Raw genomic sequence first — 22,570 nt, 5'->3', positions numbered from 1 at the left:
CGATTGCGTCGACGTTCATTAACGATCGTTAAATCGTCAGTCAGGTGCGGATGTTAAAGAAATTGAAGTTCTCCATTAATCAATCGTTTATCGCGAGATCCCCTTGTCTTGTCTCTCAATTAAACCGTTATTATAATAATAATGCGCTGCTCTTTTTCATTTTGCGATTATTGGAAATTTAATGCCGCGGAAGTAAGAGAAGTTTACGAAGAATTATGATTCCTACTACAGAGATCTATTTACAAAGCATCTTTGATGCAGAGACCTATTTTTTATTTTTTTTCTAGCTGCATTATATTGCGAAAAATAACACTTTCATTTTTTTCATCTGCGCTCTCAGTATTCTTTAACACGTTTCTTTCATTCTTCCTTTCTTCTCGTCATTACTCGTTTTATTTTAAGCGTAGCTACACCGTAATAAGGTGCACACATAAAAGAATGGACCCCCATCACGCGGTTGGCAAATGGACGTTCCTCAATTTTTGCGATGTTTCTCACAGCAAGAAACTTCGCTAGCTGGGATTAAAGCTTGGATTAAAGCTCGTACATTTCTTTTTCGTAGATAGCGTATTTTATACAGCTGAATGTTTGATTACTGCGAGGGAAACGAGTCATTGTGTATCCGCTAAATAAATTTTCTAGTAATATAAATTTTTACTGGTATAAAATAAAGAAAATAGTCGACGATTACCAGACATGATGTATTTTCAAACATCCGTTTTGTTGCTTGAAGAAGAAAACGATAATAGAACCGAAGACTTGTAACTACAATATGACGGAGAGTTGACGAAATTGGTTCGACGCGGACAGAATCGTTTAAAGTTTCGTACGGTATTCCCGCTAAATACCGCACATTACACCAGTTTAGAATTAATGCGGCATTTCGCCGAACGATATCGGACTTTATGTCGATTTACTCACTCTCTTGAACGACAACGTCAAGGAGAGCTTGCTCAGAACTACCGATATACACGGCGTGTCGTGTTTAGGGGTGGAAAATTGTTCATCTCCTGTTTGGAAGCGAGTTGCGCCAACAACGCCACTTTCAAGTAAGAGAGAGCATCGGGATAGGAAGGAGAGGATTAGAGAGAGAGAGAGAGAGACAGAAGGAGTTGGAGAGCACGAAAATGGAACGAGGGAATGCGAATAAAGACAAAGGCTTTTGGCAGAAGATATTTCATTATCGCAACGCGTAACGAAAGGTCAACCAGTCAGAAAGAGTGCTATCTCAGTTTAGTTTCCTCTGAACAGTGTGTAATTTCTCTTCATTTTCGTATCTCTCTTTATTTTTGAACGAGAAAAGTAATTTGTTTTAATTTATCCTCTACATAGCAATGAGTTTGTCTTGCATTATAATAAGCAGTACATATTTATCGCGCAAATAATGAAAAAATTAAGGTTTATTAAAAGCAGCTTCTCAGAAAGCAAATGATAATTTCGCAAACTTCTCTTAACACTTTGGACTTTAAATGCCTTCTTTTTTATGACTTGTTTGTTTAGATTTCAATTTACTTTTTGTCGTAAATCGTAAGTTTTATCATAACTTAACAATATTGAAATTCTACCTCATGATTTGCGGAACAATATTTATTACACAACCTAATAACGTTTATTTCAACGTCAAGATTCTGGATTCTTAATAATAAACTTTCTTTCATTATAAACACGAGAATAATTCAAGTTCTCGTTTGCGCTGCAGTAATTTAAGAAATGTATATTTAATTTACACAGCTAATTTTATCGAATATTTATCGTCCAGAAATTATAAGAAAGATCTTATTAATATTTACACACTTATTATTTACTCGCTTATTAGTCACGTAGATATCTCTAAGGAGATATATAATTTGCATACGCAAATATTCATTATTCTACGAAACTTAAAATTATAATTGTGTCAACGTGTTAACGCGTTTCTTGGTTAAACAATTCACGGATGAGAAGGACACATCTATTATATTTTTAAAAAAGTACATTATACATATAAATAATTTGTAAACGAGGATGATAGAAAGAGGGGAAAGGGGAAGAAAAGAGAAATTTTTTGCTATAGAAGTATAAATGTTTGCGTATCCTCATGGTTTCAATTATTCGCCAGGTATTATATCGCATATGATATGCGGCGGCTTGTTTTCACTTTATCCTTATTTTCGTTGGAGGAGTTTTCGTTCTCTTAGTCGTCGAGATCGATACGGGACGATCCCGAGGGAGTGACAGATGCGATATCGTCAGGAAAACGTATATTCGTCCGGCTAAACGACGGAGAGCTTTCACGACGTGTCGCTTCCTGGTGATTCTTTTCCCGACCGGTGCGGTATCTGTAGCTCGGCGGCCGATTGGGGGTACGATAGGGTCGCTGTATAAGCCGGAAAGACGTAAGGCGGCCGAAGCTTCGGGGATTTCTTTCCCGTGTGATATACTGCGCGCAACGATGCACCGCCGCGCGTACTGATGTACGTAGAGAGCCCCGCTCTGCTGGGATATGTGCCCCAACCAGATAGACCTAGTTTCAACAAAAGTTATCCACTCCTTCGTCAAAGTTAGGGGCTCAGCGATGCCTGTCGTAAAGCGTCTCTCAGACCATCAATATTTACTGTCAACCGAAGTATTGACAATACCCTCCAAGTAATTAGCGCCGAACTGCCATGAGGCGTATTATACAAACGGCGGACATGCATTGTCAATAGCTTCACACCGAATTACCGCGATAAGACTTTGTGTTGCCTATATATACAGTGTTGCTCTAAAGGAAAGGGCTGCCGGAGAGCATGACAAGCCTCTTCACTATTTATGCGCAAATTCACAAACGATGATTTGCTGCATCAGAATTAATGCACAAGTCATATATTCGAGTGAAAATATGTTCGAAAAATAGTTTTACAATGATACTTCAATGGAACTTTTCTACAAATGGAATTTGTAGTACCAGGTAACACTTGTAAAAAAAAAGAAATGGAATTTTTTTTGTCAATTTGAAATATCGTTTAAAGACGGAGTCGCTAAAATTTGTTCAGCTTTAGTCATTTACAATGCAAAGATACTTAATGCATTCTGTCAAATGTACTTACTGCAGTATTTAGAATTTATGAGAGCTATCTGCTATATAAACGATCTATTTTATATTTATTAAACCACTTCATAACTGTTATTTGTAAAGTGCTCTGAGATATATGCCTTCAGGCGCTACAAAGTTGTTATTACTGACATATTGAAAATAAATATTGATCGCTTAAGGGAAACTGAATAACCCTTCTCCCCCTTTCCTTTCGCTCTCTCGCGGCATCTGTTACCAAACTCTGTATTTTCGTCTCGAAAATTTAAAAAAACTTTTATTCTATGCGGGTTTGCATTTCCTCCGGCAAATTTAATTTCCACTTTTCCCGAGTATCGCGGAAATACCATCGATTTTTAATTTGCCCAGCGAAGTTCCCGCACAGAAGTTTACTTTCCCCGATCAAACTCCCAATTATTGTTTGCGTTGTAGTAACTTTTACAATCATTCACGCATATACTGCAGCTTTAGTCCTGGATCGCATTCAGCTTCGTTTTCCAATCGAAGTTTTAATTTAGGCAACTTCTTATTGCATTCTTAAAGACGCATTCATTAAAGTCTAACCTGAATAAATCTCGTTACCATTAATTTAGCTCAGCCACTCGTTTAATTACGATTTTATTAGAACTCTTATACTTGGAACTCTTGAAGAATATATGGCGAAATTTTAGGCAGAAGAAGTAGACTCTTTTCTCAAAACTTCGTGCACAAAACGTCAAATCAATAATGATTCTTGATTACGCGTCGACAACCGAACGGATATTTTAAACCTACGCAAAGATATATAGTGTATCGTCACGCAACGTACCGCAACTGCATTTACGTTCGAAATTGGCGCTTCCGATTTGATTAACCGAGGTAGCATTAAGTAGCATTACGTGTACCCGGGGGTGGGTATGATCGATGCGGGCGTCGTACTTTTTATTTTACAGAGCCGCGGGCGTGAAATTTATCACGTCGCTATCTCCGATAAAAATATCCGTATCTTTCATTCACCATAAATCAGATTGTAACACGCTCATCTATTCATAATTCATAAGAGAGATAGCTATTTTTATCTGTTGCTTTATGTTCTCTATTACACTGTCGCGGAACTACACAGTCAATTATATACGAATTATTTATTAATGCTTATTTTATAATTACGAGATCTTAGCTATACCTGAGCAGAATGACTTAATTAAAATTTAATTCAAATTGCATAATGCGTATCATTTCGAAATAAAACGCAAAGCTGAATAGAAAATAGCGAACAATGGAAATAACAAAAGTCTAGTATTATGTCGTGATTAAAAGCGTATTAATATTTTTTATATTAAATATGCATCTCAATAATTATTATAAAAATATATTTTATTCTCAGAAAGATTTTAATTCAAGAATTAATTAAAATAATGAAGATTGCAAGTAAAAATGGGAAAAGCGCCAAATTAAAATTTCATTAAGGGAAAACTAACTTCAATTTTCATCAGGCGAGCGCAGAGAGTGCTTGATCGCATATATACATATACATTGAACAGATTCGAGGCAAACCGCACGGAATCAAACACAGATAAACTTCTGTTTGAAGATTTATTTTTTAATAATAGATACCTCTCTCGAATTATGGAAAACACTCACGATTATTTTCCGAGGGCAATCGAAACGTAGGCAGCCTGCAGTTTGTTTATCTGTCGCAATAAGGGCTGTGTACTCTGGTAAGAAATAAGTATTGGTGTTTTATTTTGGTGATTTTCGAGAAATGCAATGTTAGCATGATTTCTAGCGGAGCTGTAATAAATTTTTGTTCTGTTTATAAGACAATTATAAAAAAGTGTATGTGTGTGTATATATAATGTATGTCTATAATTGAAATAAGCATTAATTGGCAGGATTTTTTTATAACTCGGGATGATTCTTTTCTTAGACATTTAATTGCTCGCTGTTTTCTTTCACAATTTTGTTGGTTCTCAATATTAAATATTTTACTGATTTAACAAAGCATCAAAGTAAAATTGTTGCGAAATTAAAATCTTTTTAGAACCAAGCGACGAATAAGACGACGGTACTAACATTTATTTGCGAAAGCTCTTCTTTAAGCTTTGTCCTTTTTAACGTCTTTAACAAACTACAAGCGAGCTCTTTGACTTTTTAATACGTGAAGAGCGATTCATCTTCCATCACTTGTACCCGAAAGGAAAGCTTTTATGCTTTTTTTTCACGTCTCGGTACGAAGCTCCTTAAACATTTTTCTTATCCCGAACTGTCGACAATTATTCATAGAAATAACAGCAATTGCCCACCGAGAAGGCAACAATCACCGCGCTAACAGCGGAACAGTTGCGGAAAATGGTAATTTTCGCGGCACCCTTTGAAACGGTCGGTGCAGAGAAATGATGTAACGTTAGACCAACCTTTTATCGATGACAAAATACATCGCGGCGCTTGCTCCGACCGGTCGCTGCTACTGAAATATTCTTGGAAGATGAAAGCGACGAAGAGAGAGAGAGAGATGATGCAGCCGGGATGCGCGCGATCTTGCAAGGAGAGACGTCATTGAGTGTTACGAGAAAAATATGTAATGACGGACGAGCATCGGAACAAGTATGAACAAAGGCTTTACGCTATCGTCTATCCGAGCCCCTTGCTGTCGCTCTACGCTAAGACCGCCGTGAAAAAGCTCTTTTGTCCGTCGAGAACGTATTTAAAGCACAGTGTCATCGGCGAGTTTCGTGCACCACTTTGAAAAATTATCCTGCCCCGTTTCGATGACGTGTTTTCATATATCATCGTGACGCAATAAAAGACACAATCTCCCTGATGTGTATTGGCTTTCAAATGCTTGCGATTTATAATAGAAACACGTTTGCGAAAGACGACTCTCTTTCTGTAAAGAAGACAAAGGTCGGAATGCGATAGGTGTACCGGGATGATTTAACGTTCGGAAAATTCCAAGTACGGTCCAGTTACTTCCGGATCATTTCTGCAATAGATCCTGAATCTTGTGCGACACAAGTTGTATCGAAAGATCGTACATACAGCTATCTGCGCTAGTAGCCCCCCGTTTTACTCGCGTTCTTTGTCTTGAGAATAATATAGGACGGTAAAAGGGCAAGCATTTTGCGGACTCTGGGTATACAAAAGGGCTTTGCAAAATCCGATCCGTGAAATTCTAAGCGAGGGTTCATCCCACTTGGTCCACTTGGTCGCACTTGTGCAAATAGCGCTAAAAGCGTCCAGACCCATAAATTATTCGCATAAGAACGTCGAGTCGAAGTCGCTACCTGTTGAAGCCTCGCCGCACCAATATCCAGGTTTCTTCGAGAGCCTTTTTTAAGTCGTAACGAAGCCGGACAATGCATATTCATTTCAGGATCGATCCGACGATTTTATATCTTTAACACCGGGATTAAAGATGCTCAGCTCAAAGATTAAACATAAATTACGCGCGTTGCTGGATATATGTATATGTATTAAGGAAGGTGTTAACGCTTCGCCTCTTTAGAATCTTTTCTATTCTATAATGCAAAAATGGATGAACCGATTACATAAATTACGTGAAACAGTTAATGCTAATGAAAAGCGTCGATATAATAAGGAAGAAAATTCTTCGAAATTGATATTCTATACGTATATATACATATATATATTTTTTTTCTGCATTATTATTTGATACATGGCGTGCGTTTTCTTGGTGTTCTCTTGCGCGAAAATGTGCACGCGAGTCTCGCGAGAGCTCGAGAAAGAAAAATGTGCGAAATGTCAAGCCACGGGGCATAACATTGTACGTTTATGTGCGTATAATTACATACGCGCGCGTGGCAAGTAGTAATTTTTCTAACGCGACTTATAGCGACGAAATGCATGCTTCTCCGCTTCTCATTTCGGGCGTAATATCGCACCTTGAGTATATATCCACACCGACGAGGCGTCATTCCCTCATAGTTCTTTCGTGTATCCGACGAGGACATGTTTACGCCTGTTTAGCAAAGTCGGCCGCTCATTTGCAAGTATATAGGATTTCGCGGAGAAGAACATATTTAATTGCAAAGAACTTGCTCTATTCATGATTTGCACCTAGTCTCTTTCGATAAAAAGTCTTATATTTTTAAAGTAAACTAACGAACTAATATTCGAAGTTTCATGTACAAGTAATTTAAAATATTCAAATTGATTATTATACAAGCGGGGATTTAATTTAACGCTCGATTAGATCGAAAACATTGGAAATCCCAACCGGAGTCTGGTACCGAAAAGTGTAACTGACAGGATCTAATTTCTCAATTAATTATATCGAGTTTTTCCTCAGTAAAAATTCAATTTTGCGTTTTTACTTTACATTGTAATCTAAACAACCGAATTAAGTTTAAAATTTATAAATTAACAATACAAATTTATTTCTTTTTTAATCACCGTAAATATTTATTATCTCAGATATTCTATCTCAAGTATTTTTACCTAAAAAATCTTATTTTATTGTGATGTATATCTTAAAACTCTCCTGAGCTTTTAAAAAACTGTGATTTTCGTGATAAACATTGTGAATTTTTCAGTATATATATTTCGAAAAATTTCATTTGTCTTTTAATACAAACGTCCACTTATTCTACACTCGGTTAAACTACTTTCTTACATATCTTTTTCTAAAACTTTGTTGAAATTGTTCACGAGTCTGTCTTCAAACATTTGTCGAACGCTCGAAATTTTAGACATGTAGACAAATGGACAACTAGACAGGGGTGGCACACATAGATAAATTGACAGAATTGTGTGCGAGTCAAATAAAACGATAGCGGCTTAACTTGCGCATCGTATAAATGCGTTTGAATTCGATTATTCATATCTGCCGAGTTCGAGGGTTTTTCGCACGATTATATGCGAAACGTTTGTGAGCCGCGCGCGTTTCTCTCGCTACTTCGCCAAGTTAAAAGGGTAAAAAGCGGATGCTCTTGCGAGATTACGGGAGACGTACGTCGATACGCCGCGATTGACGTAACCCCGTTCAATTTTAGCATTACAGAGAGATACAGCTATATAGCGCGCTCCGACGCGATGCCGTATTAAAATCGGACCGGCCGACGCGACGACGAGTTTTCGTATTCCGTGCCGCGACGTTTTCAGGGCGTTTGCAGGGCACGACGCATATCGCGCTGTCTTCAGATATCAGAGTTTTCATCCGCGTATAACCGCGACGGGGCGTGAAGTTTCGCATAAATCTTTACGGGCGTCCGCGCGGATTCGCGATCGGGAAATCCGCGAATTGCCTTCTCCACTCCACGTCTCACCGCGTCACCTCCCGCCGCAAATCACTCCGCGCACGATTGATCTTATTTCGTTAAGATTTCGGTTTAATTTTACAAACGCCTTCGGTGGAAGACCCGTTTATCTCTTCTTGAAACAATCGAGGAATTCGAGAGCCAGGCATTATCGTCGTAAACAGTAATTAACGCGATTTAACTGAAAACTAGCTCGTCACTTGAAAACTAGCATAGTTCACGTTACAAAGATTTCGTCGTAATTGCGAAATCCGACGCGACTTGAGAGTAATTACGAAGAGTCGCGTGATAAATCCGATGACTTTGTTCGAAAACACGGCACACCCTAGAAAGCAGGAGAAGAAGAGAAAATATTTTTCTCGTTATATCGCAACGCTGAGCGAGGTAGCGGGTTAACAAATGCCTGGAATTTAAATAACGAAATGAGATAAAATGGATCATGTAACGATGCAATTATTTAGCGTCAAGAGATATATATATATATGGGTATATATACCTCGGAGTAATCTTTACGAGATCTTTTCTATAAAAAATTGCCCGCTATTCGTAAGAGGAATTCAGGCCGTAATTTTAATCGTCGGCAAAAGTAATACCGGGGCCGGGTGATGAATACATTTTTCCGAAAAGGCTTCGTGGATTTGGACGCGCGGTAAAGAAAAAGTGTCGAAACAACATTTGCGCAAATTTGTGTCTCCGACCTGTTTCCGCATCCGAGCGCGAAGCGCGGTTCCCGCGCGAGCCGCGAACGCGGCAAAGGGATGAAAAACACGTGAAAAATTATTTTTCGCCCATTTCGAAGCGCGAGTCTCGTCCATCCGCGGACAAGGAGAGGCAACAACGTTCCGGTTTGCGAGCGTTTTAGCGCTCACAAACGCGAAATCAATCAGCAAACGAGCTTCGTCCGTGTTGCGCGCGGACCATAGCGAGGAGGGAAGAGGTCGGCCGAATAAAACCGTCGCGCTTCTCCGCGGAACGTCCGCGCCGCGCCGCGCCGGGGGTTGAGACCGCGATATTCGGGATAATTGGGAACCGCGCGATATACGCGCGATATTCGGGAGCATCGCGCCCCCCGCTGATTTCCGCGCGTCAGTCGTGCCCTCTAATAGCCCGTCAAAAGTGACTCTTATCGGGTGAATGTTTCAGTGTGGGCGGGGGCGTTGAGCGCCGCGATCTCCCGTGGTTCCGCGCCGCTGGTCGTCGGCGCGTGTCGCCGTGGCAATACGAGGCTCACGGCGGTGATCGGTGGTTTGGTGCTGGCCCTGGCGTCGCTCTTCACCTCGTTCGCCGTCCAGATGCATCAAGTGCTCCTTAGGTGCGTAACGGCGCAAATGCTACAGCTACAGCTATCGACCGCCCGGGCGACACGTTTCGACCGCGTAAAAGCTGATGGTTGTTCAGAAATAATTGACGGGTAGGACGCGAGGGTCGATTTTTTTATCAACTTGCATGCAGGCGACGTTTAACCGTCGAAGAATTATCGTGATGGATGTGTTGCATTAAAAATAATAATCGAAGGGCAAATGAGGGAGTGTTTTTGTTAACTTTTACGCGAGGGATGAAATATTAATAGCGTGTTGAGTGAATTATCGAAGCTGTTTTTTTTACGGCGAAAATGAGTAATTATTTATGCGGACGCTTATTGTGCTTTAAATTTCTCTTTAGTCGCGGATTATATTCGTGCGTCAAATTAAAACGGAAATACTTTGTATATAAAGAAAAACAAGAAAAACATTTACGTTGCCGCACCGAAAATTTATAGTTGATAATTATGAGTTCTGAAATGCATTCTGTACGTATTATATGTATCATATGGCAATGCGCGGGGTTACATATTTCTATGGTAATATATAATTCTGCTTTTGAATAGCTTTTAAAGCTGAAAACACGCGTAATAGCGTTCAGTACCTTTTTAACCGGAAAGGGCATATTAAAAAATGACGAGAAATGAATATTTCCGGCTCAATACATGGGCTGCCCGAGTTTTTCTTTGAAAACGTCAGCGACTCGTTTTCGCGTAGCGAAACTCTCCGCGCCTTTCCGCTTAAAATATCGCCTCAGCTTATATCCTTTCGCGCGGCAACTCCCGCTGCAAAGCCATACGATTTACCTTTACAAAATGCAACAGCTACGGTCTGGTGCTGGGCACGGGGGCTGGCCTCGTGAGGGAAACCGCCAGTCTGGTATTGGGCAATTACTTCAGAAAACGACGGGAGTTCGTCGAGATGGTGGTGCAGGCCGGCACCGGCGTGGGAATAGTGCTCTTCAGCGTCGTCTACAAAGAAGCGGTCGGGTGAGTTATCGCATATATTACGGGGGAACGCGCGGGGAGAGAGATGTATGCATCAGCCTATAGCTCCCTTAGGAATGTACGTGCACCGGTCCGACGATTCGCTCAAGTCGAGCGGAGAAGATCCAATTAACCTTCGGTCGTGCCATTTCTTTGCACGTGTGGGCGCGTGATGCAAATTTAATATCGCTCGCTCGCTCGCTCGCTTTTTTTTTCATCGCACGCGACGGAAACCGGCGCGGCGGATGCCGGAAAAATTGCGAAGGGGCCGGCGTCGTCCGCGTTTGAAGTATCCGTCAATGATTACTACGGAAGAGTTTGTCGCACGGTCGTGTGAATTAATTAACATTCGTTAAAAATGCGACTTACGAGAGACTAGATGATTAGATATAGATAAAATTATTTACTCTATATGACAAATAAATATATTAAAGCTAAACATATTAATTAAATTGAATATAGTTTCTATACAGAAACTACAAAATAGTTTTTCAATGAATTCAATGAATTCCTAGAAATTAAGATGAAGAAAAAATGCTGTACATTGTACTATTCAATTTTTATCGAAAATTTAACACACTTAATAATTTTGCTTTAACAAGGATTAAGAAAAGCAAAATGTTTGATAAGTATTGAAATTTTAGAAGATGCAACAATACTTTCGGATAAATTTCACCTCTCCCCCTCCCTCCTTGTAGAAACAGAAGCCACATTACGTGGCGCAGTTATTTTCCGTGAAAGTGGTATTCGAAAACGATGAATTTCGCTGGTATAGTAGTAACGATATTTGACGACAATGACTCCCGAAACAAATTGCGTACGAGGAGAAGTCGAGCGGCAGCGTGTAACATACGGACAAAACTGCTTTCGGTGCGCACCACCCTTTTATCGTAGATTTTCGCGCGACTGCGTGTCCTCCCCCCCCTCCCACCCCCCGAAACGTACGGACGTTGCGGGGCGCAACGACAGTTTCTGTGCACAAAAACAGCGAACAGATTCGACGTGGAATAATTGAACGTTCTATTCGGTCCCGGCCCTTCATTCTCTCTCTCTCTCTCTCTCTCTCTCTCTCTCTCTCTCTCTCTCTCTCTCTCTCTCTCTCTCTCTCTCTGCGCGTCCCTCCCCTTTTTGCCTCCGCCGACTATCGAAATAGCTCGTTTGAAGTTTGCCACGGGCGTTTGTTAGTATCATTGATCTATTATCCGTGAGTGTTCGGCAAATTATTTTCAGTTGTATCCCGGATCCCCGAACGCCCGCTTTCGCGATCGTGCTGGATTCTACGACGAGATTAGTCCGGCTTATCCTCGGCGAAACCTGTCTGCTATTTCCATTTAATTTCTTTCAATTTTTAACGCGCGTTTTATAAAATTATGCCTGGAATCTTATTAAAGTCACGTTGAAATTAATTAAAGAGCGAGATGTGGTTACCGCGGCTTTAATCGTCATTTAAAGCTCTTAATTTTTAATACTGAATGATCGACGTGTGCTTTGATATTAGAACGACGACGGTTCTTTAATTTCCGACTGAGGCAGTTTTATAACTGTGTACACATATAGTGAATTATATATATTACCGAAACAACCCGTAGCGTTTTACTTTTCTCAAAAGTATAAAAATAAACATAGCGACGTAATTTTTCTTTCGTTGAATTATATTGGGGAGAGATTAAATTAATGAAATGTTGGTTGAATTTCCTCTGTCGACGAGGGACATATGTTTACCGTGATTTAACTCTCGTGTATGTTAACCTGTACCTATGTAGACAAAATGCGGCGATGGTTGTACATGCGGGTTATTAAACGTGCACTTAATTGGCCGTTGCTATGTGGCAGTTTCTGTTAGGTATAAGAGCATGTCCAATTAGAGATCGGGCTCTTCTGGACCGACGAGCATAATATCGTCAGGTTGTTGGAGTAACTCGCTAAGTCGATATATGGGTTACTCGATAACTGGATAAGTTTGCCCAGGTCGACGATATATATATATATATATATATATATATATATATATATATACCGGGCTAATTTACGATATAAAATACGGAAATATCTTGAAACATATTCGGAGCGGTATTATGCGCGATAAAAAGAAATTAGCATGGAAACGATGCACAATATAACGCAGGAGCTCGTTAAACGATGAACAAGTATTTTTTAAATATCTTGCTTTTTTTTCCTCAACATTTTAAATTCAGAAGAGAATTATTCAGAGTTTTAATCGTCTTGAGCTTAAATCGGCTGTATATTGATTTTGGAAAATAATTTATGTTGCCAACGGAAAATTGATAAAATCAATACAATTCATTGTAATTTACGCTTTTACAATTTTGTTTCAAGCAAACGTATTTCAATAGCCAAATGCGTTTGTCGGTAAATTAATATTGTTATAAAAATTAGTTGCGGATATCTATGTTTTATCTCACGCTGAAATCACTGCATTGCGGATGTTGTTCACTAAGCGAATTTCTTCTACGACTATGGTAGTGATATTAGATTTGTTCTTTCAAATGTTATCTTCTCTACACTTCCATACTTCTCCTGCTTCTTCTCCTCCTCCTCCTCCTCGTTCCAAAGCAGCAAATGGCACTTCTTTCCAAACTCAGAGGATGAAAGTTCAACAACGAATTATCCATTAATTTACAGTGAAAAGTACATTAAAAAGATAGCCGAACATTATTCTTCACGATTCAGTCATTATTTTTGTCGACTCATTAAACATTATACGTACCGAATTTAATTACACGCAATAAATTGCCGAAATGTCTATACCCATTCCCGTTGCACATCATATTCGTTACCCATTCTGTTGCACATCATATTTCATACGATTTGACTCATCAATTTGCTCAATAATATTTATTTGAGCGAAGTAATAATTATAAAGAATAATTTAATTAAACCGGACAGAATTTATTTCCGCGGAATTGCGTGTTTTATTTTGAAAATCGATCATCCTTTTTACGTTTACCGTAAATTCCAGGGCAATATTTGTAATATACCTATATACGCCGGATACGTGATAAATTGTTCACCCTTCCCCATTATGCCGCATGCAACGCACAGTATTCGCGGACGTTATATAAAATTCCGTGATAACGACAAACCCGCGAGCGTTAAAACAACGCTTCAATCGCGAACGTACGCCGCGAGCCGGCTTTTTGCCGAATAATTCGCCGTCTCTGTCACAAACATATCGAACGCATCGACCGGCTGACCGAACGGGGGTGGCCAGCGCGTCGGGCGGTTTACTACACGTGCCGTACGTTACCGAACCGTCATCATCTCTGACCCCGGGAATATATATGATAAACATTTAATATGCGTTTCCACCGGGAGATAGGGAACGCGCGCGAATGAGGGAAGGCGCGCGTATATCGGAAAATAAATTTCAGCCGCTCCGCTCGCAAAGATAACAGCTCGTGTCCATGTAAAAAAAAAAAACGTATACCTACCGGATATATATTATGAATAGTCATAGAGCCGGGTGGAGATCTTATTATCCTTACGTCGAGGGAGGATTAAAGCGCAACTTTCGCCCACGTACCGACATATAATATGTTGAATACATACATTTCGTAGAAACTTAGTTTTATCCCTTATTTTAATCTTCTTTATTCGCGAGCCGCAACTATTATTTGCAAACACTCGCCTTTCTCACGTGCAAACGGCTGAACGTGAAGAATACGGCGTCTGTATGTATTCCACTTGAAGAGAAAAATCCAAAAAATACAGATGATTTATTAGAGAAAAGTACGTCTTTGTATTTTTTAGTAACCGGAACAGGCGAGAGAGTTGACTTTGTAATTATATTATATATACACGGGGAGTGTTTAAAAAATTGTGTTTTCGTAGCGGGTTAATTTCGCCTAAAGTTAAATGTGCTGATGCACATTGGCCTTTTTTTTTTATTTTTTAAAAATTGCTTTTTATCTCTTAATCCCAACTTTATAATTTGTCGGTCGACGATTCATATGCTCTACTTGTTAATGTATGTCTACGTACTTTTTTTTTTAACTGTCACCTGGCTCAAGTATTTTTACCTCGTTTGTACTTTTACTTTGTTTCGCTAAATAATGAAATAAATAAAGCTTCCTAACGTTCGCACTGCGCAGTGAAAATATTAAAGATCGTTAAATGTTTGCAGAGTATTAAAACTTGTCAGGTTTAACGCTTCTTTCTAAACGTTTCTTTAATAAAGTTCTGATGAAAGAAAATAACACACAGCAAAAGTGAATGGATGTTTCTCCTCGAAGGCGATACTGCTTGACAATGCGCTCGCGTTAAATGCGAATTTCATAACTTCTCGAAAAGAAGTAACGAAATAATTTGGAAACATCGTTGCGCCATAAATCAAATGTCACTTTATTATACAATTTTTGTAATAAGTTGCAGATGTTTGAGCTTCAAAAATCTAGTCGTTAATCTTCATCGTTCATTGACTTCGCGTTATCTCATAGTAATTGTTTGCGAAAATTTTTCCGAAATTACTTTCTGATAAGATTATCTATATCTTTTTGATTAAAAAAGTACTTCACTTTTTGCACACCGAGATAACGACGATAAAATCGGGCGCAATCTCTTGTTGTGATCTGCTATTATAATTTAAACGACTTTCATGGAGCACGATATATTTGCATCATAAATTAAATATTTAACGAACAATGTATTTTAGTTTTGCTGTAATTTCCAAGGTATCAAACAAATTATATTTTCGTGTATCAAACGTAATCAGCTAAACATCGAAATATTACAAATTTTTCTCTAACGTTTGAAGACGATTCGCGAGTGAGAGGGCGAGTGTAGCTGCAACGCGGAAAAACGCCTCGCGGAAAATTTCCTCTCAGAAATGCAAGTGCAGTAGTTTTCAGGTTTTCGTAATATAAAACGTAGCTAAGAAACGTAACGGAGAGCGCAAAAACTCAGCCGGCAGTAGTCGTCAGCTGATTCGCCGTTTCCTGGCGCGATCGTAATCGTGCTGTATCTACCTGCAGGAAGTTGGGCTGGCGACTGGGACTTCAATCGGTAACCGGAGCGCTCTCGTTGGCGTTCTTCCTGGGGCTGATTTACCGGAGTGCCTCGCTGTACCATCCTCAACGGCGAGCCATCCTGCATCTAAAGAATCAGCGCGGCAAAGTCAAAGAGAAGAAATCCGGGACCAAGGTACCGAGGCAGCCGTTGGTCGATCTGAGTCCTCTGGGATCACGTCCCGTGAGAATGCTCATGCTGGCCGCCGGTGCTGCCGGTTTCGGTCTTTACACCCCCGCCTTCTATATCGTAAGTGCACTCAATGATTCAGAGGGATTTCCCTCTTTGATAACGTCTCTCGCGACGGTCGCTATTCCCCAGAGACTCGGCGTGGCGTGGTAAAAGTCACGAACGGTTTATTCCATTTCGCGCGTTATCAATTTTGTCTTTCGATGCGTCCTCGAAATTCCTTCTTCCGTAATAAATGTACCTTTATAGAGAAAGAATTACCGGTACTTTTTGATATACGGATCGTAAAGAGAAAAGTTGTCCGAGCCATTTTATTTCAGTCGGCAATAGAATATTCATCAGATGCACCCGAAAGTCAAAAGTTGCGAGACAATTTGACAGCACGTGGCATTTCCGCTAAGGGTTTAATGACGCAGAATCGAGCGAGCGTCGAGTTTCCTAATTTCGCGATTTCCGGGGTAATCTCGGGGGGGATAGACGGGGCCAATTTCGATAATCGATATTAGACGGGGCGTCGTTACCGGCGTCATTGTCCGCGTTATCGTGGCGATCCGTATAGCGCGTTCTTTCCCGCAGTCTTAATGAGAAACATCACTTACAGGCTCTGCAAGGCTACCAGGACGGACTGGAGGCTAGCGCCCTGGTACTGCTGCAGACCTTTCTGGGCCTGGCGGCGGCACTCGGATGCGCGGCTTTGGGGGTAGTTATCGTCAGACCTTCCGCTCAGTGCCTAGTATCCAGGCAATATCTCTGTCAAGCGGCACTCATTGGGGTTGGTCAGTACATCTCGCGGTCGCTTTCGCATACATTCCCGTATAGTTGACCGTAAACAAGTTCAAATCGCTAGATGTTTGCGTCCCATCGCGTTGACAATGGCAATGGCAACGTGCGATCTAACGCGGTTGCATTTTTTTTCCAGAACAGCTATATCTCATCTCGCGTACTCTTTAGCGTTTGTATGGAATTTCCCGAATTTATATCCTGTTTCTGCTGTAGATTCTTTACTTCGATCTTGAGTTTATCGGGACGTATAACTGCGAAAAGGGCTATTCGTGTCTCTGTATAGATTATTTTTCGCTACAAGGTCCCGCAATAAAGTTCCCTTTCAAATGAAAATTGAACCCCGGCAAAATTGTGGAGCACGATTCGAGTCGTGCGAGAGAAACACAGGTCGATTTGACATTCAGTAAGTGCGAGTTTGTGCACACGTGAAAAGTTTTTACTCGGGAGAGGAATTGCGCGTAGGGGGGAAACACAAGCTGGGAAATCGTGCTGCACGAATTTTGCGCGCGAACGACCGATAGGAATTGTAGATTCAAGGATCACGCCTCAAGGATTATCGATTCGAATTAGGTTTCCCCTCTGCTTAAAGCCGTAGCTCAAGTGGCGCTTGGTAGCGTGCAAGGTTACCACGGACTTGTGCTGGCCTCCGCGCTCTACGGCGCCTCGCTCGGCGGCACACTCTACTCCCTGAAGATGCTGGCCCTGGAGAGGCTGCGTGCGAGACATTTCGCCAGATCGTGGGCTTTGGTGCAAGCCGCGGAAGCCCTACCCATCCTTCTTGGAGTTCCTCTCACAGGTACGCGCAGGAAATACGAAATTTTAGGTACCTACGCTGGTGCCCAGTAAGGTCCTCGGGTCATTCTTGATTCATTTCGAGGATCATTACGACGGGTCACGTGAAAACGACCTTTTTAACTTCCTATCTAAACGCAAGCTCACACTTACACAAGCTTAAGTATATTTACGTGTATAAAATAAATTGTCTTTATCTGTAAAAGCCGATGTTATAGCTTAAATTTGAAAAGGAAGACACCTTTATATATATATGCATGTATGTATATACACATATTTATTCTGTCTATATTCCTCTCTTTTTTCTCGCATAATATGAAACGAATTTTTGCGTTCAGTTGACGACGGATATTACACAAAGTAACCGCAGCCATTAAATACCGCTTTCTACCTAATGGTGGGTCTCCGGCTTTGCATCGTATCTATTATAAAGCGCGTAGTTACTTACTCCTAAACGCAGATTCTTCATGCTTTCAAACGTCCGTACAACAGTATTAGAACTTCAGAATCACCGAGGTGGGCGAAATCCGCTCTCCCGCACGCTAAAACAGTTCCTGTGTATGAATTTGATGCCGGCGTCCTTAATAATAATAACGTGCGGGACGTGGGAAATGCACTCCTCTCCAGCCTCTCCTTTTCTGAGAGAGAATATTCAAGGAAGCGTGACAACTGTCACGCATATTCGTAAGACACGAACGTACTGTACGAGAATTGCAAGTTTTGGTCACTTTGAGGAGCTTAAGGGGATTCTGGAGCGACAATTCAGTCGTTGAAATTTCATTAATTCGTAATTTCGGAATTTCCTCGCCGCTGCTACAGTACTGTCCACGCGAAATTGTACGTTAAATTTAAGAAGTATAAAGACAATAAAACGGCACGTGACAGCGTTTTAAGGGAAAATTAAAATCCATTTTATGAGTTAAATAAAGTGAATTTCTTTTTCTTGTAATTATATCAGATTATCAGCGTACAATATCTATAAGTAACAGTTACGACGATGACGAGTGACATTAATCCGATAATTGACGTTGCAAATCAAGGACATTAATTTCCCGAGATTCGTATATAATAATTCGTAAGGTCCATATTAGAAACAATCTCATGTTTAGAATAAACAACTTGCAAACTACAAGATCGTAACGTTTTTTCTCCGGACATTCCATTTGCAAGATTGGATTGTTTTCAAAAGTAGCATTATCGTAAGATCATTTCTAGCATTCTCAATAATTGCCCCACCGTACAGTGTAATTAAAAGAGCTGAGACGATGTGGAAGAGAACTCTCTGTCAAATTTAACGTACCAATTTCACCCAAATTTCCTTCCCAGCAAACACCAACTAATACTGACATTACATCAATATTATAATTTCCTACTCAATAATATCAATGTATGTACTTGTAATATAGCATGTTTGCACATAACAGTTACATTGTTGAGTAGGAAATTATTATATCGATATAATTTCACTGTCAGTTGGTGTTTGCTGGGTTTCCGAAACTATTATAAGAATCTTTAGAAATAATTTCTCGGAAATAAAGTTCCACCTCCGAGTCCTATATCCCTGCGAGACGAGACCAAGATCCCGGTGGTCCTCCTTGAAAGGCGCGCGCGACAGATTAAGGCGTTTTTAATCGCACCTCCGTCGTCCCTCCCCCAGGTTACATGAACGCGAGCAGCCCGCGGGTGGGCTACTACGCGTGCACGCTGAGTTCCTTGTGCGGCGCGGCGCTCCTCTTCCTGGTCGGCTGGGGACGGCAGCCGGCGTCGCCGGTCTTGCCGGGGCCGCGTCTCTCCAGCCTCGGCATCGCGCCGCCGCCACCGCCGTGCGCGTGCCCGCCGCCGCCGCCGCGGTCCCGGCTGCCCAAGTCGCAGTCCCTCCACGTGCCGCTGGACGTCGAGGACGGCATGCGCGAGCGCGACTTCGTCGAGCGGGTGCACGACCACCATTCGATCGTCGACCACTACTGCCATCCGCAGTTCCACCACGCGCCGTTGAGGCCCAGCAAGAGCGTGCCGGAGGGTCTCGGCCATCAGGACCCGTACCGGACCCGGCCGCGTCGCCACCGCGACATCACCGTCATAGAGCAGATCACCACCAGCGTGTAAGGCGATGGGATTCACCCGACGATTCGACCCTCCTGTCGGCGCGTCATATTAGGCTAATGGGCACCAGAGAGCGAGAGAGCTCGGCAATGTTCGTTTCATCCTAGGATTTTAAATTTCGCGCGTTTGCAGCATAGTTGGTCGGTAACGGCGACACGGCTATCACGTTTCATCGAGACGCGATCTGCATGAACAGTTGTATTGATTTCAGACTTGTACAAAAGCCTCAGGAAGCTTCTGGTAAAAGCTTTTTTATACCTTCTTGTTTTTCTCGCACGCTCCGGAAGTAGGATCGCATCGGGAAAGAGCAGAGAATCGCGTTTCTTTTTATAATCTATGTCGCGCTGTATCACGTTTTATTATCACACACTATCCGCTGGCTTACCTTCCCCCTTTTTTCTTATTCCTCGCGTCCGTCGCGTAAGTCTAATTTGCCGGAAAATTTAAGGTGGCTCTTGAAGGAAGGTTGGGGACCATTAGCGTAAAAGCCGGCGCGCAGTTGCAAGCATAAGCGGGAAGTAAAATAGTGGTCATGAGAAAAAGGAAATAATTGCGCGCAAGTCGTACGCGCGCGCGCGCGAGTTGGCTACGATCATGCGATCGTAAATCAAGGAGGAATGACAGTTAAACATCGCTCTTTAGAAACAATTCCTGCTACGTTGTTCTCCTACAGTTAGCGATCGACTATTGAATTGAATTAGCTAGCAAAATCTCCATCGAATAGACGAGATTGAGTGTATTGCGCGCGTATTAGGAAAGTATTTATTCGTGTCGACGCGCTTGTTTCAAGTTATTAACTGCCGAGGAAACGACTGTCCGCTGGCTAAACGCACATTCAACGGCGAAGTCGTGGTAAGTCGTAATCAAAATTTCGTTCTTTTCCCTTGAAGAATTTTATAAGAATGCTATTCCTGTTCTTTCTAGAAAAAACACGAATGACGATTGCAGCGAAAGAATATAGTCGAATGGGTTTCTTCTCATTTCATTTATATAAATATACCTTTCCGCATTCGACTCTTCTCGCGCGGGTCGCCAGAGTCGTTATCCAAATCCCGTGACGGAGAATAGCGAACAGTTTTGAATGCATTATCCTTAAACGCGGATCACCTCCTTGGCCCTGGAGCATCCCCTCGTTATTTGCATTTCGAATGAGACGAATGGACGAATCGAGTTTTAGTCTGTATTCGCGGCAGGTTCGTATCCGTTTCCACTTTGACGTTAACTGTCCAATTAGTCGGCTGCGCAAATATTTCACAAACTGATATCTTCCCTGTCGTATAGAATTTCGACGTGACATTTATATATATATATATATATATATATATATATATATATATATATATACGCACGTACATATATGTGCACGCACACGTGTAAATTGTAAGTGATTAAAAGCAGACGCGTCATTTCTCGATAGATGGAAATATATGTACAGCGCACGGAGCTGGTCTCCGGAAACGCCCCGCGCCGCAGGTAATCGTTAAATATTGATAGGTATAAAACATCGCGCGGACGCTTTTCGAGCGAGCGAAAACCGGTCGGACGCACGCGAGGGGATCTTCGCGCGAGCGGTAGGTAAATAAATTAGGGCGAATCGATGGACTTTGCGTAGTTGCAGATTTCTCGCTTTCGTTCAATTATAGACATTGGGACTTTACAACTGTGAGGAATTCTTTCACATATTATACGTATAGATTCCTGTTGAAGAATCTATATATATATATATATATATATATATATATATATACATATATATGAAGGAATTTCATTTACATATATTCTCAGTCAGGATTAAAATACGTTAAACAGCGGTGCTCTTCTTATTTTTATGTATCCGCAATTCGTATTCATCGTTGAAAAGAAAAACCGTTTACGGCGTATTAGCTATATGTGCCATGCTGTCACGAAATGTTGGCTCTATTCCTATTCAGCGTGTAAAGCTAATTATAATCCCGAATCACCTTACGGTAACATAATTAGTACCTGAATATTAAGTGCTCTAGGTATCTAATAATGTGAGCGACGATGCTAGCGACGGTAACTTAATTATTCCTATTTTCTCGTATGACGCACCTTGCTATATGTCGAAATTAATCATTACGATACGAGTCATTGTGCCGCATCTCTTCGCCGCAGTTGATTTCGATCGTCGAGAAACGGTAGAAAGTATCGCGAAGGTGTTTGCCGACTGTAAGAAAGTAGTAATGTAGATTACATAGAACTCGTAGTTGAATTTGTCATAGTTTGGGCAGTGTTATTACGTAAGGAAGTCTACAGAGAATAGAATTTCCTATACATATATATATATATACACAATGAAATCCAATTAAATTAATACGCACCGCCGTATTGATTCAATCTCTGAAAAGTGGAACAATCTCCGATTCACGAAACGAACGATTTTCAATTCACGTGACGTCTCGTCTGGGAAATATCAGAGTCAATCAGAACGTATCCTTTTCAGCTTACACGTTTCCTTTTTCTCTTTTTAACGCAATTCCTATTCTTGGCCCGTATGTGGGTCACGATTTTTTCTTCCGAGTTCACTAAGCGATATAAATTAGGAAGTTAAAGCTGTTAGAGCAGGGGCGCACGATATACGGGGCCAAAGTCAGGTTCCCCAGACATAATTTATATCGTTTAACGATCAGGCAAATGCATGGAAGAGCTAAATCTTTCGTCGTTTCCATTCTTCACGTTTAAATAGCTGTACGTCCGTACTTTCTCTATTACATGTAAAATTGTATTACATTATCATGTCGTTATCCGCAAAAAAAAAAGCGCAAAAGATATTTCACGGTGTGGAACTGTGGACTCCTTTGGACACAGATGTGCCGCAGTTCGCACGATAGAATTTAGAACGTGTGCCCCTGCATTAGAGCGAAACTGTTTTTACTACGTGTAATTATCGACGCGTGTCAAGCGGCGAGTTTGTTAGATCGTAAAAGTTGTAGTCTATAATGTTACAGAGTATTTGTTAGTCGCGTTGAACAAGGTATCCGATTTCTTTGAATCAATATATATAAGAATCAACATAAACGTTACCAATCTTAACGTTCGTTACGAGACCTTTTTTAATATATA

General features: G+C 41.0%; 1 protein-coding gene across 3 annotated transcripts in view; it reads left to right on the top strand.

Moving 5' to 3' along the window:
- Positions 1-21,025, top strand: part of LOC143900680 (uncharacterized) — a 66,703-nt gene extending 45,678 nt beyond the window's left edge. For 2 of the 3 annotated variants that reach the window (XM_077412296.1, XM_077412297.1), the window contains exons 6-11: positions 9,451-9,619; positions 10,433-10,597; positions 15,586-15,868; positions 16,410-16,584; positions 17,181-17,387; positions 19,041-21,025. In XM_077412296.1, the coding sequence (XP_077268422.1) occupies positions 9,451-9,619; positions 10,433-10,597; positions 15,586-15,868; positions 16,410-16,584; positions 17,181-17,387; positions 19,041-19,489 (1,448 nt within the window). In that variant the 3' untranslated portion in view covers positions 19,490-21,025. The remainder of the gene's footprint in view (positions 1-9,450; positions 9,620-10,432; positions 10,598-15,585; positions 15,869-16,409; positions 16,585-17,180; positions 17,388-19,040) is intronic. The other variant, XR_013257853.1, reaches the window with a different exon arrangement.
- Positions 21,026-22,570: the final 1,545 nt, after the last annotated feature.

The sequence above is a fragment of the Temnothorax americanus genome, unplaced genomic scaffold, assembly GCF_048541705.1.
Source record: "Temnothorax americanus isolate GAGA-0224 unplaced genomic scaffold, ASM4854170v1 Scaffold3, whole genome shotgun sequence".
In the NCBI taxonomy this organism is placed as follows: domain Eukaryota; kingdom Metazoa; phylum Arthropoda; class Insecta; order Hymenoptera; family Formicidae; genus Temnothorax; species Temnothorax americanus.
This window is presented reverse-complemented; position numbering and strand designations above follow the sequence as displayed.